The sequence below is a fragment of the Salvelinus fontinalis genome, chromosome 18, assembly GCF_029448725.1.
Source record: "Salvelinus fontinalis isolate EN_2023a chromosome 18, ASM2944872v1, whole genome shotgun sequence".
Lineage (NCBI taxonomy): Eukaryota > Metazoa > Chordata > Actinopteri > Salmoniformes > Salmonidae > Salvelinus > Salvelinus fontinalis.
In genome coordinates, this window is record NC_074682.1 from 51,938,445 (window position 1) to 51,955,129 (window position 16,685).

The 16,685-nt window shown below is 40.8% G+C and overlaps 1 protein-coding gene across 1 annotated transcript in view; it reads left to right on the forward strand.

Moving 5' to 3' along the window:
• Positions 1 to 16,685, forward strand: part of LOC129815734 (dual specificity calcium/calmodulin-dependent 3',5'-cyclic nucleotide phosphodiesterase 1B-like) — a 33,226-nt gene that overhangs the window by 14,429 nt on the left and 2,112 nt on the right. Inside the window, exons 4-13 of the mRNA XM_055869803.1 lie at positions 3,279 to 3,345; positions 3,545 to 3,661; positions 3,948 to 4,088; positions 4,613 to 4,713; positions 14,342 to 14,467; positions 14,697 to 14,798; positions 15,367 to 15,487; positions 15,690 to 15,771; positions 16,132 to 16,249; positions 16,464 to 16,600. Of these exons, the coding sequence (XP_055725778.1) occupies positions 3,279 to 3,345; positions 3,545 to 3,661; positions 3,948 to 4,088; positions 4,613 to 4,713; positions 14,342 to 14,467; positions 14,697 to 14,798; positions 15,367 to 15,487; positions 15,690 to 15,771; positions 16,132 to 16,249; positions 16,464 to 16,600 (1,112 nt within the window). The remainder of the gene's footprint in view (positions 1 to 3,278; positions 3,346 to 3,544; positions 3,662 to 3,947; positions 4,089 to 4,612; positions 4,714 to 14,341; positions 14,468 to 14,696; positions 14,799 to 15,366; positions 15,488 to 15,689; positions 15,772 to 16,131; positions 16,250 to 16,463; positions 16,601 to 16,685) is intronic.

Consider the following 16,685-nt stretch of genomic DNA (forward strand, 5'->3'; position numbering starts at 1 on the left):
TGGTCCTCCTCATTAATTTGTAATATACATGTAAAGGAAGCTCGCTCTGGTCCTCCTCATTAATTTGTAATATAAAGTAAAGGAAGCTCGCTCTGGTCCTCCTCATTAATTTGTAATATAAAGTAAAGGGAGCTCGCTCTGGTCCTCCTCATTAATTTGTAATATACATGTAAAGGAAGCTCGCTCTGGTCCTCCTCATTAATTTGTAATATAAAGTAAAGGAGGCTCGCTCTGGTCCTCCTCATTAATTTGTAATATACATGTAAAGGAAGCTCGCTCTGGTCCTCCTCATTAATTTGTAATATAAAGTAAAGGAAGCTCGCTCTGGTCCTCCTCATTAATTTGTAATATAAAGTAAAGGAAGCTCGCTCTGGTCCTCCTCATTAATTTGTAATATACATGTAAAGGAAGCTCGCTCTGGTCCTCCTCATTAATTTTTAATATAAAGTAAAGGAAGCTCGCTCTGGTCCTCCTCATTAATTTGTAATATACATGTAAAGGAAGCTCGCTCTGGTCCTCCTCATTAATTTGTAATATAAAGTAAAGGAAGCTCGCTCTGGTCCTCCTCATTAATTTGTAATATAAAGTAAAGGAGGCTCGCTCTGGTCCTCCTCATTAATTTGTAATATAAAGTAAAGGAAGCTCGCTCTGGTCCTCCTCATTAATTTGTAATATAAAGTAAAGGAAGCTCGCTCTGGTCCTCCTCATTAATTTGTAATATAAAGTAAAGGAGGCTCGCTCTGGTCCTCCTCATTAATTTGTAATATACATGTAAAGGAAGCTCGCTCTGGTCCTCCTCATTAATTTGTAATATAAAGTAAAGGAGGCTCGCTCTGGTCCTCCTCAATTTGTAATATACATGTAAAGGAAGCTCGCTCTGGTCCTCCTCATTAATTTGTAATATGAAGTAAAGGAGGCTCGCTCTGGTCCTCCTCATTAATTTGTAATATACATGTAAAGGAAGCTCGCTCTGGTCCTCCTCATTAATTTGTAATATAAAGTAAAGGAAGCTCGCTCTGGTCCTCCTCATTAATTTGTAATATAAAGTAAAGGGAGCTCGCTCTGGTCCTCCTCATTAATTTGTAATATACATGTAAAGGAAGCTCGCTCTGGTCCTCCTCATTAATTTGTAATATAAAGTAAAGGAGGCTCGCTCTGGTCCTCCTCATTAATTTGTAATATACATGTAAAGGAAGCTCGCTCTGGTCCTCCTCATTAATTTGTAATATAAAGTAAAGGAAGCTCGCTCTGGTCCTCCTCATTAATTTGTAATATAAAGTAAAGGAAGCTCGCTCTGGTCCTCCTCATTAATTTGTAATATACATGTAAAGGAAGCTCGCTCTGGTCCTCCTCATTAATTTTTAATATAAAGTAAAGGAAGCTCGCTCTGGTCCTCCTCATTAATTTGTAATATACATGTAAAGGAAGCTCGCTCTGGTCCTCCTCATTAATTTGTAATATAAAGTAAAGGAAGCTCGCTCTGGTCCTCCTCATTAATTTGTAATATAAAGTAAAGGAGGCTCGCTCTGGTCCTCCTCATTAATTTGTAATATAAAGTAAAGGAAGCTCGCTCTGGTCCTCCTCATTAATTTGTAATATAAAGTAAAGGAAGCTCGCTCTGGTCCTCCTCATTAATTTGTAATATAAAGTAAAGGAGGCTCGCTCTGGTCCTCCTCATTAATTTGTAATATACATGTAAAGGAAGCTCGCTCTGGTCCTCCTCATTAATTTGTAATATAAAGTAAAGGAAGCTCGCTCTGGTCCTCCTCATTAATTTGTAATATACATGTAAAGGAAGCTCGCTCTGGTCCTCCTCATTAATTTGTAATATAAAGTAAAGGAAGCTCGCTCTGGTCCTCCTCATTAATTTGTAATATACATGTAAAGGAGGCTTGCTCTGGTCCTCCTCATTAATTTGTAATATAAAGTAAAGGAGGCTTGCTCTGGTCCTTCTCATTAATTTGTAATATACATGTAAAGGAAGCTCGCTCTGGTCCTCCTCATTAATTTGTAATATAAAGTAAAGGAGGCTCGCTCTGGTCCTTCTCATTAATTTGTAATATAAAGTAAAGGAGGCTCGCTCTGGTCCTCCTCATTAATTTGTAATATACATGTAAAGGAAGCTCGCTCTGGTCCTCCTCATTAATTTGTAATATAATTTAAAGGAGGCTTGCTCTGGTCCTCCTCATTAATTTGTAATATACATGTAAAGGAGGCTCGCTCTGGTCCTCCTCATTCATTTGTAATATAAAGTAAAGGAAGCTCGCTCTGGTCCTCCTCATTCATTTGTAATATACATGTAAAGGAATCTCGCTCTGGTCCTCCTCATTAATTTATAATATAAAGTAAAGGGAGCTCGCTCTGGTCCTCCTCATTAATTTGTAATATACATGTAAAGGAAGCTCGCTCTGGTCCTCCTCATTAATTTGTAATATAAAGTAAAGGAGGCTCGCTCTGGTCCTCCTCATTAATTTGTAATATACATGTAAAGGAAGCTCGCTCTGGTCCTCCTCATTAATTTGTAATATAAAGTAAAGGAAGCTCGCTCTGGTCCTCCTCATTAATTGTAATATAAAGTAAAGGAAGCTCGCTCTGGTCCTCCTCATTCATTTGTAATATAAAGTAAAGGAAGCTCGCTCTGGTCCTCCTCATTAATTTGTAATATAAAGTAAAGGAAGCTCGCTCTGGTCCTCCTCATTAATTTGTAATATAAAGTAAAGGAAGCTCGCTCTGGTCCTCCTCATTAATTTGTAATATAAAGTAAAGGAAGCTCGCTTTGGTCCTCCTCATTAATTTGTAATATAAAGTAAAGGAAGCTCGCTTTGGTCCTCCTCATTAATTTGTAATATAAAGTAAAGGAGGCTCGCTCTGGTCCTCCTCATTAATTTGTAATATACATGTAAAGGAAGCTCGCTCTGGTCCTCCTCATTAATTTGTAATATAAAGTAAAGGAAGCTCGCTTTGGTCCTCCTCATTAATTTGTAATATAAAGTAAAGGAAGCTCGCTTTGGTCCTCCTCGTTAATTTGTAATATAAAGTAAAGGAAGCTCGCTTTGGTCCTCCTCATTATTTTGAGAAAAACAATGCCACATTAAAAAACCCTCCTTCTATATAATATTGTGAATGGGGTTTGTAAAGTATGTGTCATAGGGTCAGGATAAATTCACTTCTGTACATTTGCAGTGGAATTCTTGATCCACATTGTGTTATAACAAGGACATTACAGATTCACTACTGAGATTGTCCGATGCAAAGCATTTAATGTGCTGTTGTTCCAGGATGTTCAGAAGGGCCTACACTGCTGCCATGCCTGACCAGCCTGCAGCAGTAGTTAACTGTCTCAGGGTAAGAATATATGATCTGTTATCATTTCTAAAGTCTTTAATTGGGCTACAACATAAGGAGCAGAGCCAGGAGTTTCCCTGACCGTATGACTACAGTATGAGCTTTTTCAATTTCAGACCCTAATTCTTGAAAAACTCAATGTGCATTGGACATAAACAGATATCTGTTATCTGTTTGTCTCTATCATCTCCATCTTTAGGACATTGACCGGTGGAACTTTGATGTGTTTGCCCTGAACACAGCCAGTGATGACCACGCACTACAGACCCTGGTCTTCGAGCTGGTGACACGATACGAACTCAACAGCAGATTCAAGGTCTCCACATATCAGTCTGCATGTCCTCACTATTTTACCATAACTCCTTCTGTTTCTTTACAGCTTTCATTTTACATTAGCCTCTAAAAATTCTAACTTTTCTCACTGCCATAAACAGCTGACGCAAACACACCTATTATTGTCTACCTTTTCTAGTGTGTAAAACGGTTCCCATAAGTAGTACCCTAGAGGGCAGACTCAGACACAGGACAGTTAGCTGATGTAGCTCCAACTCAACAGATGAACTCCGTGTGAACTTTCCATGTCATTCTGTGTGGTATTACAGATCCCAATCTCCTGTCTGATGTCCTTCTTGGAGAAGCTGGAGAAAGGCTACAGTAAACACAGCAACCCGTACCACAGCAGTGTCCACGCAGCCGACGTCACACAAACCCTACACTGTCTGCTCTTACGTACAGGACTAGTGGTACAGTACAGTTCGTCTTCTCTCAGTTTACAACAGGTCATCCCTGTCATGTATTTGTTTGTCATAGCTCAGGAAAGGAGATTTCCCAAATTGTGTCTGCCTGGTCAGGTCACTAGCTACAGTGTATGCATGGACTTGTATGAAATAGCAGAAGAAAATGTATAGGATTTGTGGGAAATAATAAAGGAAAATATATTTTTTAAAGATATGTATGTTTCTATGTGTATTTGTATGTCTGTGTATATTTATGTATATATATATTTACCCCAAAAATATATGGGGGATTGGAAATGACGAAGACAATTACATTGATGGAATCTACAATCAAAAAAAGGGGGAAAACATTATCCAATATAGAAGATGTATTTACTGTAAGCCAATGTAAATGAAGGGGTGTCTGTGTTGGTCTAGCCTCCAGCACTGGTTACTCTATAATAACGATACACTAACTCTATATGAAAGGTATATGTAGGTTATGTATGTGATGTTTATAACAAGGGTATCCGTGTGGTTCTCACGTGCAGCACTGGTTGACTGAACTGGAGGTCCTGGCGTCCCTGTTTGCTGCGGCCATCCATGACTACGAACACACTGGAACTACAAACAACTTCCACATTCATACAAAGTAAGAGAAAGTAAAGAAATACTGAGGTGTTTTTAAGATGCATTTGATTTCAGAGTGAAATCAAATCCACATTTACACCAACTAAGATAAACAATAATTGTATGTTTTATTCTCTGAATTTATTAAATGACTGAGGTGCTCAAAATGCATTGAAGAGTGGGAAAGGGAGAGAGAGAGAGAGAGAAAGAGAGTGAGAGAGTGAGGGAGAGAGCAAGAGAGAGACAGAGGGCTAGAGAGTGTGTGTGTGCGTGCGTACTTGCGAGAGAGAGAGAGAGAGAAAGGGGGCAGGACGGAGAAAGAGAGAGAGAGAAAGGGGGCAGGACGGAGAAAGAGAGAGAGAGAAAGGGGGCAGGACGGAGAAAGAGAGAGAGAGAAAGTGGGCAGGACGGAGAGAGAGAGAGAGAGAGAGAGAGAGAGAGAGAGAGAGAGAGAGAGAGAGAGAGAGAGAGAGAGAGAGAGAGAGAGGGAGGAAGATGCTTACAGCTCCTATTTCTTCTTAAGCAAACATGTCTTATGGAGGGAAGCTGCTAATTTTAGCAGTAGATTTTCCACATAGAGACACAGAGACACAGAGGCACCTAAGAACTCTGTCTCCTGGCACACAGATCAACTCGTTATTTTGGGAACAAAAACACGAGGGCCTATCAACACTACAAAGAACAACACTGTGATCACACTTCACCAGCCCCGGCGCCAGGATACAGTGATTAAGGGGGCAGTTGAAATCGGCAAGGGGTAAACATTTTTGAGGGTTCTTGCATTGGAATTATAGTGAATAGTCACACTATACATAGATAAACAATAAACATAAAGTTCAAATGCAGAGACTCTGAGATCATAGAGTGCTTTCGACATTTGTGGCATATATCTGCTGCACTGCATCAGCACACTGGACAGCGCCATACAGCTAGGACATGTTGGTAATGAATATAGGCTACAAGATAGATAGTGAAATTCACCAAATACAAACAGCCTATGTGAATGCAGGCGTACACACAGCTGTCTTAACTAAAATAATGCTAACTAAGTGCTGAAAGTAGTAGCCTAGTTATGCACGCATGCTAACAAAAATGTGAACAGCAGTTTAGCTTAGAATACCGACACAACGAATGAGAACAGAACAAAACAGCGATACCAAGTAGCAGGCCTAGTAAACTAAATATCTGATTGATAAAGACATGACACAATCTATATTCAGGCTAGTTACATGAACAGTAAACTAAATATCTGATCGATAAAGACATGACACAATCTATATTCATGCTAGTTACATGAACAGTAAACTAAATATGTGATCGATAAAGACATGACACAATCTATATTCATGCTAGTTACATGAACAGCAAACAGGCGAATGGACATCCAAATAACCAAAACAGCCTACTACAGTGAGATGCAGCCCTGCACAGCCGTCTATACAGGCCCATTTCAAACATGGAGAATCATGCCTCTCGCTCATGAGTTCAGCAACATGCTGTGATATGGAACAATACACTTCTGTGACTCAAATTCGACGCGCGTAATCAATTCAGCAATGCCGGCCTACCATAAACATGTTTCCAATATGTACAGTTCCATTTACAGCAACAAAAACCAACAGGCTACCAAGAAAACCATAATAGAATGTAGCCTATGTAATTTCTTGTACTTTTTTATTAGGATCCAAATTAGCTAACGCCGTAATGCTAGCTAATCTTCCTGGGGTCCAACACCAATTAACAAGACATTATAAACAACCATAATCAAGACTTCACAAAAATTCAACAAGTAGACAATAAAAACAATTAAAATACCGGGCAGGAAACACATTTAACATTCAATTGATTTGCTATTTGCTGTCTAGTCACATGGTCTATTGCATTAGATGTTCTGTTATTTTTATCTTGAAGGTGGATTTAATTTTTGTCGGAGAAATATGGATTGGTAGAGTTCCATTCAGCTATGGCTCTATATAAAACTAGATTTAATGCGATTTGTCCTTGGGTTGTTTTAGCTGCCCTGAATTTGCCTGTCTGGTTTGGTGCTTATGTGTGTTGCTAGTATGTACTAACTAGACTGACAAATACTGTGTGTTTTAAAAAAATATAACATTCCTAAAGAAAATCAGAAGACTAGAAAGTAATATGTTTTTAACATGAAGCCATGAGAGATTCTGATAATATTTGGATAATATTCATACGGTCAGATAATCTGGCAGCCCTGCTTTGAGACTTTTGGAGTTTTTTATATATTTCTTTGCTGCAGATGACCATATAACTGGACAGTACTCTAAGTGTGATAGGACCAGGGATTGACCATATAACTGGACAGTACTATAAGTGTGATAGGACCAGGGATTGACCATATAACTGGACAGTACTATACGTGTGATAGGACCAGGGATTGATCATATAACTGGACAGTACTCTAAGTGTGATAGGACCAGGGATTGACCATATAACTGGACAGTACTATACGTGTGATAGGACCAGGGATTGATCATATAACTGGACAGTACTATAAGTGTGACAGGACCAGGGATTGACCATATAACTGGACAGTACTCTAAGTGTGATAGGACCAGGGATTGACCATATAACTGGACAGTACTCTAAGTGTGATAGAACCAGGGATTGACCATATAACTGGACAGTACTCTAAGTGTGATAGGACCAGGGATTGACCATATAACTGGACAGTACTCTAAGTGTGATAGGACCAGGGATTGACCATATGACTGGAGAGTACTCTAAGTGTGATAGGACCAGGGATTGACCATATAACTGGACAGTACTCTAAGTGTGATAGGACCAGGGATTGAATCCCCTGATTCAGTGTGCTAGATGTTACATACTCTGAACATTTTCTTGTGACAGCAATTCCCTTGCTCATCTTAATAACAATATGATCTATGTGTTCTGACCAGGGTAAAGCTGCGTCCAACATGACACCTAGTAGTTTCATTTTTTTCACTCACTCACTACATGCGTTCTATTTATCGACAAATTCATTAGGGGATCATCAACAAGCATATATCTTGAACCAAATACAATACATTTAGTTTTAGAAATGTTCAACACCAATTTGTCCATATCAACCCATTCAGACACCATTCTTAGTTCACTGCTCTGTTAGCTCATTACATTCTGATGCTGCGCAATACGTTGTAGAATCATCAGCATATATTACCACTCTTGCTTTGTTCATTACTGAAGGTAAATCATTAGTAAAGATAGAGTAGAGAAGTGGGCCTAGGCAACTTCCTTGACGAACACCACAGTGTATATCTTTACTGTTTGAAAAGCTACCATTAAAGAACCATTGTTGCCTTCTGGATAGATAGCTTTCCATCCAGGATAGAACTGCAGACTTAAAACCATAACATTTGAGTTTACCTAGTAACAGTTCATGATCAATTACATCAAAAGCAGCACTGAAATCTAGCAACACTGCACCAACTAACTTCCTGTCATCCATACTCTTTAACCAATCACCTGTCATTTGTGCTGAGGCCGTACTCGTCTCTTCTTTGTATGCATGCTGGGAACCCGTTATCAGACCATTGCATGAGAAATTATCCTTGATTTGTACAGATACAATTGACTTAACACAGGCAGCAAGCTTATAGGATGACTATTAGGACCAGTGAATGCAGATTTTTTATCCTTAGGTAATGTATCTCTTTAATGAAACATGCCAATATGTAGCTATTACCAGGGGAATCGTTTGGTTCTTGCTTTGGAATTATATTGAATTCTGCTTATATCACACTATACCACAATAAAAATACGTTTTAAACAATTATTTTGACCAAGAAGTGACAGACTCAATCCCATGGAATCTCGTTGCACTCGATCAGCATCATGGACAGCTCCATGCACACTAAAGCAAGATTTTGATTTAAAAAAAACTACCAGCTAGATTGTTTCAATCTTACTTTTTTCAAAAGAGTTACAGCTTCCTTGACTCTCTGTGGAATTTCCTGAGTAATTGATTATTCCATTCTCCCCGAAATCTTCTGGTAAGATCCCCTTCAAATGCCAATTGGATTAGTTGAGCTTTCCTCGTGTGCAGCATATCTCTTCTGTGTTGACTGAACACGTTTGTCAAAGTGGAAAATGAGTTATCGCATGTAGCTGTGGATGCCCCAAAAGTCAGTCCATGTTTAATTGAGGTAAGCAGAGAGCGGCACAGAGAATCATCGCAGCATATCAAGTGGGATCCATTTGTTCTCATTGGAGCCAGAGCGAGCGATTTCAGTCTGCAAAAACTGCCGAGCGACACTAAACTCAGCTTCCCATCTAATCTTTTGCTTTGATTAAGCAGTGGTTTCACAGTTTTCACATCTAGAAAGTCATGGAGAGCGAGAGAGGGGAATGCCACAATCCTATACTCAGAAAGGGCCACGTCATGACACATGTCATAGCTGTTCATCTCATTAAACAAACTACTGTGACCTGACCTAGCTGTTCATCTCATTAAACTAACTACTGTGACCTTACCTAGCTGTTCATCTCATTAAACAAACTACTGTGACCTGACCTAACTGTTCATCTCATTAAACAAACTACTGTGACCTTACCTAGCTGTTCATCTCATTAAACAAACTACTGTGACCTGACTTAGCTGTTCATCTCATTAAACAAACTACTGTTTTTTTGTTTTAACTGGGACATTATAGACATATCTTTTTTATGTTAATAGGCATATTATACAATAAATTGTGTGTGTATGTACTGTACTGCCCACCACCCTATCACACCTGGGCAAGAAGAACACCTGTGTGAGAAAGCTGCTCATCGACTCCAGCTCGGCTTTCAACACCATAGTGCCCCCCAACCTCATCACTAAGCTTGTTCCCCTGGTACTGAACCCCTCCCTGTGCAACAGGGTCCTAGACTTCCTGACGGGTCGCCCCCATGTGGTGAGGATAGGCAACAACACCTTTGCCATGCTGACCCTCAACACGTGGCCCCTCAGGGGTGTGTGCTCAGCCTCCTCCTGCACTCCCTGTTCACACATGACTGCGTGGCTACGCACGACTCCAACTCTTATCATCCAGTTTGCTGACGACACAACAGTGGTGATTACCAACAGTGATTAGCAACAACGACGAGAAAGCCTACAGGGAGGAGGTTAGTGCCCTGGCAGAGTGGTGGGAATAACCTCTCCCTGGACAACAGGAGACAGCGGAGAGAGCACACCCCCATCAACATCGACGGGGCCACAGTGGAGAGGGTCAAAAGCTTCAAGTTCCTTGGCGTGCACATCACTGACGACCTGAAGTGGTACCAGCTAACCAACACAAGGCACATCAGGCACCTCTTCAACTACAGGAGACTGAAGAAATTTGGCAGATGCACCATCAACAACATTCTGTCGGGCTACATCCCCACCTGGCAGGGAAACTGCACCGCCTGCAACCGCAGCCCCCGCAACCGCAACGCCCAAAAAACGCAATGCCACAACAGCACCGCCCGCATCCGCACCGCCCGCAAATACAATGCCTGCAACCGCAACTCCCACAACCGCAATGCCCGTAACCGAAACGCCCGCAAACACAGCGCCTGCAAACACCCCTCCCACACCCGCATTGGTCTCCAGAGGGTGGTGCGGTCAGTCCAACGCATCAGCGAGGGCACACTGCCTGCCATCCAGGACATCTACAGCACCCGGTGTCACAGGAAGGCCAAGAAGATCATCAAGGTCCCCAGCCACCCAAGCCGCGGACCATTCACCCCAGGTCATCAGACTATTGAACAGCCACCACTGACCGTCCACCGCCCACTGGCCTGCACTGAAACTTAGACACTGTTATCAGCTGGCTAAAACTTGGAACTCTACCCTGCACCTTAGAGACTGCTGCCCCATGTATATAGACATTGAACACTGGTCATTTTAATAATATTTACATTGTGTTTTACACACTTTATATGTAAATACTGTATTCTAGTCAAGGCTCATCTTTATAACTACTGCTGTACACACCTTTTCTATTTACATGCTGTCCATACTGTCTACACACCCCATTTACATATACATTTGAAGTCGGAAGTTTACATACACCTTAGCCAAATACATTTAAACACAGTTTTTTTTCCCAATTCCTTACATTTAATCATAGTCAAAATTCCCTGTCTTAGGACAGTTAGGATCACCACTTTATTTTAAGAATGTGAAACGTCAGAAAAATAATAGAGAAAATGGTTTATTTCAGGTATTATTTCTTTCATCACGTTCCCAGTGGGTCAGAAGTGTACATACACTCAATTAGTATTTGGTAGCATTGACTTTAAATTGTTTAACTTGGGTCAAACGTGTCGGGTAGCCTTCCACAAGCTTCCCACAATAAGTTGGGTGAATTTTGGCCCATTCCTCCTGACAGAGCTGGTGTAACTGAGTCAGGTTTCATTGGCCTCCTTGCGCACACACACTTTTTTAGTTCTGCCCACAAATGTTCTATGGGATTGAGGTCAGGGCTTTGTGATGGCCACTCCAATACCTTAACTTTGTTGTCCTTAAGCCATTTTGCCACAATTTTGGAAGTATGCTTGGGGTCATTGTCCATTTGGAAGACCCATTTGCGACCAAGCTTTATCTTCCTGACTGATGTCTTGAGATGTTGCTTCAATATATCCACACAATTTACCTTCCTCATGATGCCATTTATTTTGTGAAGTGCACCAGTCCCTCCTGCAGCAAAGCACCCCCATAACATGATGCTGCCACCCCCGTGCTTCATGGTTGAGATGATGTTCTTCGGCTTGCAAGCGACCCCCTTTTTCCTCCAAACATAACAATGGTCATTATGGCCAAACAGTTATATTCTTGTTTCATCATTCCAGATGACATTTCTCCAAAAAGTACAATCTTTGTCCCCATGTGCAGTTGCAAAACCTAGTCTGGCTTTGTTATGGCGGTTTTGGAGCAGTGGCTTCTTCCTTGCAGAGCGGCCTTTCAGGTTATGTCGATATAGGACTCGTTTTACTGTGGATATAGATACTTTTGTACCTCTCTCCTCCAGCATCTTCACAAGGTCCTTTGCTATTGTTCTGGGATTGATTTGCACTTTTCACACCAAAGTGCGTTCATCTCTAGGAGACAGAACGCGTCTCCTTCCTGGGCAGTATGACGGCTGCGTGGTCCGATGGTGTTTATACTTGCGTACTATTGTTTGTACAAATGAACGTGACACCTTCAGGCATTTGGAAATTGCTCCCAAGGATGAAGCAGACTGATTTTTTTCTGAGGTCTTGGCTGATTTCTTTTGATTTTCCCATGATGTCAAGCAAATAGGCACTGAGTTTGAAGGTAGGCCTTGAAATACATCCACAGATACAACTCCAATTGACTCAAATTATGTCAATTAGCTTATCAGAAGCTTCTAAAGCCATGACATAATTTTCTGGAATTTTCCAAGCTGTTTAAAGGCACAGTCAACTTAGTGTAAACTTTTGACACACTAGAATTGTGATACAGTGAATTATAAGTGAAATAATCTGTCTGTAAACAATTTTAGGAAAAATGATGTTCTAGCCAACTTGCGGAAACTATGGTTTGTTAACAAGAAATTTGTGGAGTGGTTGAAAAACTAGTTTTAATGACTCCAACCTAAGTGTATGTAAACTTCTGTCTTCAACTGTATATTCCGTTCTGATATTTCCGATATTCTTTTACTTGTGGATAATGTGTGTATGTTGTTGTACTGCTAGATGTTACTGCACTGTTGGAGCTAGAAACACAAGCATTTCACTGTACCTGAGATAACATCTGCAAATCTGTATACTTACCAATAAATGTTGATTTGATTTGTGTGTGTGTGTGTGTGTGTGTGTGTGTGTTTGTGTGTGTGTGTGTGTGTGTGTGTGTGTGTGTGTGTGTGTGTGTGTGTGTGTGTGTGTGTGTGTGTGTGTGCAAAGCTTCATGTTTTATTTTGATTTCAGCCATGTTTACTCCCCAGTAAAATGTTATTTTTACTCCTGAATCTTGGGCACCTCCATTGGGATTATTCAGTTGCATTGCATCGCATTTCCTCATTATACTGTTACAACAGAATTACATATATGCTCTTTTTGTTCTGCTTGCAAATGGAAGCAGATGAATCCTAAAAACACATACTAAGCTGTTGCTGCAGTCTTGAAAATGTGTTGTACATCCAAAACATTGAAAATTAAATGTCTCCTTTTTTTGCACTTGCCTAAGTTTTCTATGCAGTGTTTATCCCTACGGGGAGTCCCATTTACTGTGTAGCGCTGATATCTGTTTATTATCCATTTCTAAGTGCCTAGTAAACATGTATGCAAATTACTTTCGACAGGGGGCTTGATAATGGATGTGACTCAATTAACTAGCTCCTGCTCCTTTCTCCTGAGTCATTTATGTCCATCTGTTCTCTTCTCTCATTACCACATCTCTTTCTTCCAGTTCCACCACTCAGAATCTCACTATATGGTGCTGTCTCTATACATATGAGCCTGGTCATCTATGTACAGTGCCTCGGAAAGTATTCAGACCCCTTGCCTTTTTCAGCATTTTGTTATGTTACAGCCTTATTCTAAAATTGATTAAATTATTTCTTTCCCCTCATCAATCTGCACACAATACCCTGCAGTGACAAAGCAAAAACAGGTTTTTCGAAATGTTTGCTAAATTATTAAAAATTTAAAACGGAAATATTACATTCACATAAGTATTCAAACCCTTTGCTCAGTACTTTGTTGAAGCACATTTGACAGCGATTACAGCCTCGAGTCTTCTTGGCTTTCTTGTGCCTTTGCATGAGGAGTGGCTTCCGTCTGGCCACTCTACCATAAATGCCTGATTGGTGGAGTGCTTCAGAGATGGTTGTCCTTCTGAAAGGTTCTCCCATCTCCACAGAGGAACTCTCGAGCTCTATCAGTGACCATCTGGTTCTTGGTTATCTTCCTGACCAAGGCCCTGGTACTTCAATTGCTCAGATTGGCCGGGTGGCCAGCTCTAGGAAGAGTCTTGGTGGTTCCAAACTTCTTCCATTTAAGATTTGTCAATTCCTTTGACCTCAGGGCTTGGTTTTTGCTCTGACATGCACTGTCAACTGTGCTACCTTATATAGACAGGTGGGTGCCTTTCCAAATTAATTGAATTTACCACAGGTGGACTCCAGTCCAGTTACAAAAACATCTCAAGGGATCAATGGAAACAGGTTGCATCTGAGCTCAATTTCCAGTCTCATAGCAAAGGGTCTGAATACTTATGTAAATAAGGTATTTCCTTTTTTTATTATTAATACATTTGCAAGAATGTACAAAAACCTGCTTTTGCTTTGTCATTTTGGGCTATTGTGTGTAGATTGCGGAGGATTTTTTTGCATTTAATCTATTTTAGAATAAGGTTGTAACGTAACAAAATGTGGAAAAAGTCAAGGGGTCTGAATATTTTCCGAATGCACTGTATGTGCTTTAGCCAACCCCTCTGACTGTCATTGTCATGCTATACATGTTTCTGTAAGACAAAGGACAAATTATACCCTGGTCCCAGATCTGTAGGATTAGGGTTAAAGCTAAGGCATGACAACAGTAGTCAGATGATTTAGCTAAAGCCCGATCATTGTAGTAGAACCAATCTAGCTATTACTTCATGATTGTTTTTCATCTGTGTGTGTTTTGTGTAGGTCAAACTTTGCTATGATCTACAACGACCGGTCAGTCCAGGAGAGCCACCACATCAGTGCTGCGTTCCATCTTCTACAGGACGACCAATCCAACATCTTCACGAACCTCTCCAGAGAACAGTGGATGTAGGAGAGATGTACTATATCAATATGCTGTGAGACAGACAGACAGACAGACAGACAGACAGACAAACCCAACCTCAACTCTGCTTTGAGCAGCACAAATCTATGTTACCATGGGAACAGGGAAACCCATCAGGACAGTCTGGAAAGGTTAGATGGGTTTGTTTATGCGTTTGTGTGTGAAAGGGCAGTCTGGAAAGGTTAGATGGGTGTGTTTCTGTGTGTGTGACAGGGAGCTGCGAGCGCTGGTGATAGAGATGGTGTTGGCTACAGACATGTCGTCTCACCTTGTCCAGGTCAAAGCCATGAAGGGGTGTCTGCAGCAGCATGAAGGGTACGTGCTGTTCCACACTTTACCCAGGTCACATCATCAACCGAGATGTAGAATTTGGTGGTACAGATGTAGGATCCTAATTTGAGACAACTTGCTACAGCAGGAAAATAATCCTGCAGCAACAGGAAATGTGATGCATTATGTGGATTATAATGAATGTATGGGTTGATATAATTTTCGTTAGGAGCAAGTCGAGTCTGACATTTTTAAGTGGAAATGACAAACGTTAGAAGACTTTTTAATCCTCAAATATACTACAAGTTTGCATTTCCTGCCATGCAGGGAAATTCTCAGCAACAAATAATGATCAAATTAACTGTAGGCCTACTAGATAGCACATTGTGAGAAAGGTACTATATTAAATGTCATCATATTTTTTTTGACATATTGATGGATTTCATTCCTGTTATTACTTGAAGAGCAATTTATTTTTCACAACTTAAAATGAATGTGCTGTGTAATTCTCCCATTGACTCCAATGATTAACATGACAGCCAAAGAAGCTCAAGTTCTGTTCTGGTTCATATCCAGCAGTCACTCGTGGTCATTTGTTTCCTGTGGTCAACAGCATAGACAAACCAAAAGCGCTGTCCCTACTACTGCACACTGCAGACATCAGCCACCCGTCTAAGCCCTGGAGTCTACACTCTCGCTGGACCAAAGCCCTCATGGACGAGTTCTTCAGACAGGTAGGACCCATGGAGGAACATACAACTAGGTACAGGGTTTTCTTGACTGTTTCAGTTTTAGATAGTCTTTGGTACTGTGTTGGTCCTGTATCGTCTTGTGTACTGTGTCGGTCTTGGATCGTCTGTGTATTGTGTCGCTCCTGGATTATCATTGTTGCTGATTGTCTTTGAAACATTTTTTCTCTCTTTCTGTCTCTCTGAGGGTGACAGAGAGGCAGAGCTTGGTCTTCCCTTCTCTCCACTGTGTGATCGGAACAGCACCCTGGTCGCAGAGTCACAAATAGGCAAATTATAAGACATTACTGCACATGGTCATCACTGAGTCATCCATTTGAGTCATCACTGAGTCATCCCTGAGTCATCATCAACAATCAATATATATGCTCTCATTTTATATACTTTGGACAATGTGTACGCAAAACCATACTGTCTAAAGCACATATGCAGGTTGTGTATGAAGATGTGATCTTTAACATATAAAAAACAGAGTTGTTACATAATGTATAATATTAGTATTATTAGACATACATGTTAGTCATTTAGCAGACGCCCTTATCCAGAGCCACTTGTAAGTGCATACATTTTCATACTACGTAGCAATTTTTTTCATAGTATATAGCTAACAATACTGTTTTTGTGCGCAGGTTTCATAGACTTCATAGTTGACCCTACGTTCTCCCTACTGACTGACGTGGCTGAGAAGATAGTCATTCCCCTGGTGGAAGACAACCCAGGCCCACCAGACCCCTGCAATCGACATAGGTGGCATTCAAAGCATGTTTATGAGACTAGAACCCCAGCCGAGACATTAGTTAGCTAGTTGGTTTCTTAACTTGTACCTACACACGACAAATACTTTCAAACACTTGGGCTGTTGTACAATGGAACCAATGGAATAGTCCCAAAAGCACAACCCCAATTACATTTGACATATGTGTTTGACTCAGGTCTGATGCATTTTTTGTCGTCGTTCCAGTAATCTGTGGAAGGAGAGTTCCAGAGGACTACAGTGGAGCTTGTCTCACATCACCTCAGAACTGGTCAGCTTCAGATCCACCTGGACACGACACACAGAAGACAACAAGTTCAAATGGAAAGAGAGCGGCTCCAATGGTAATGTGACAGACTTCTATTAACACCTTGTTGTAGCCCAGAGGTGGGCAATCTTACCATGCCTGGTGTAACGGATGTGAAATGG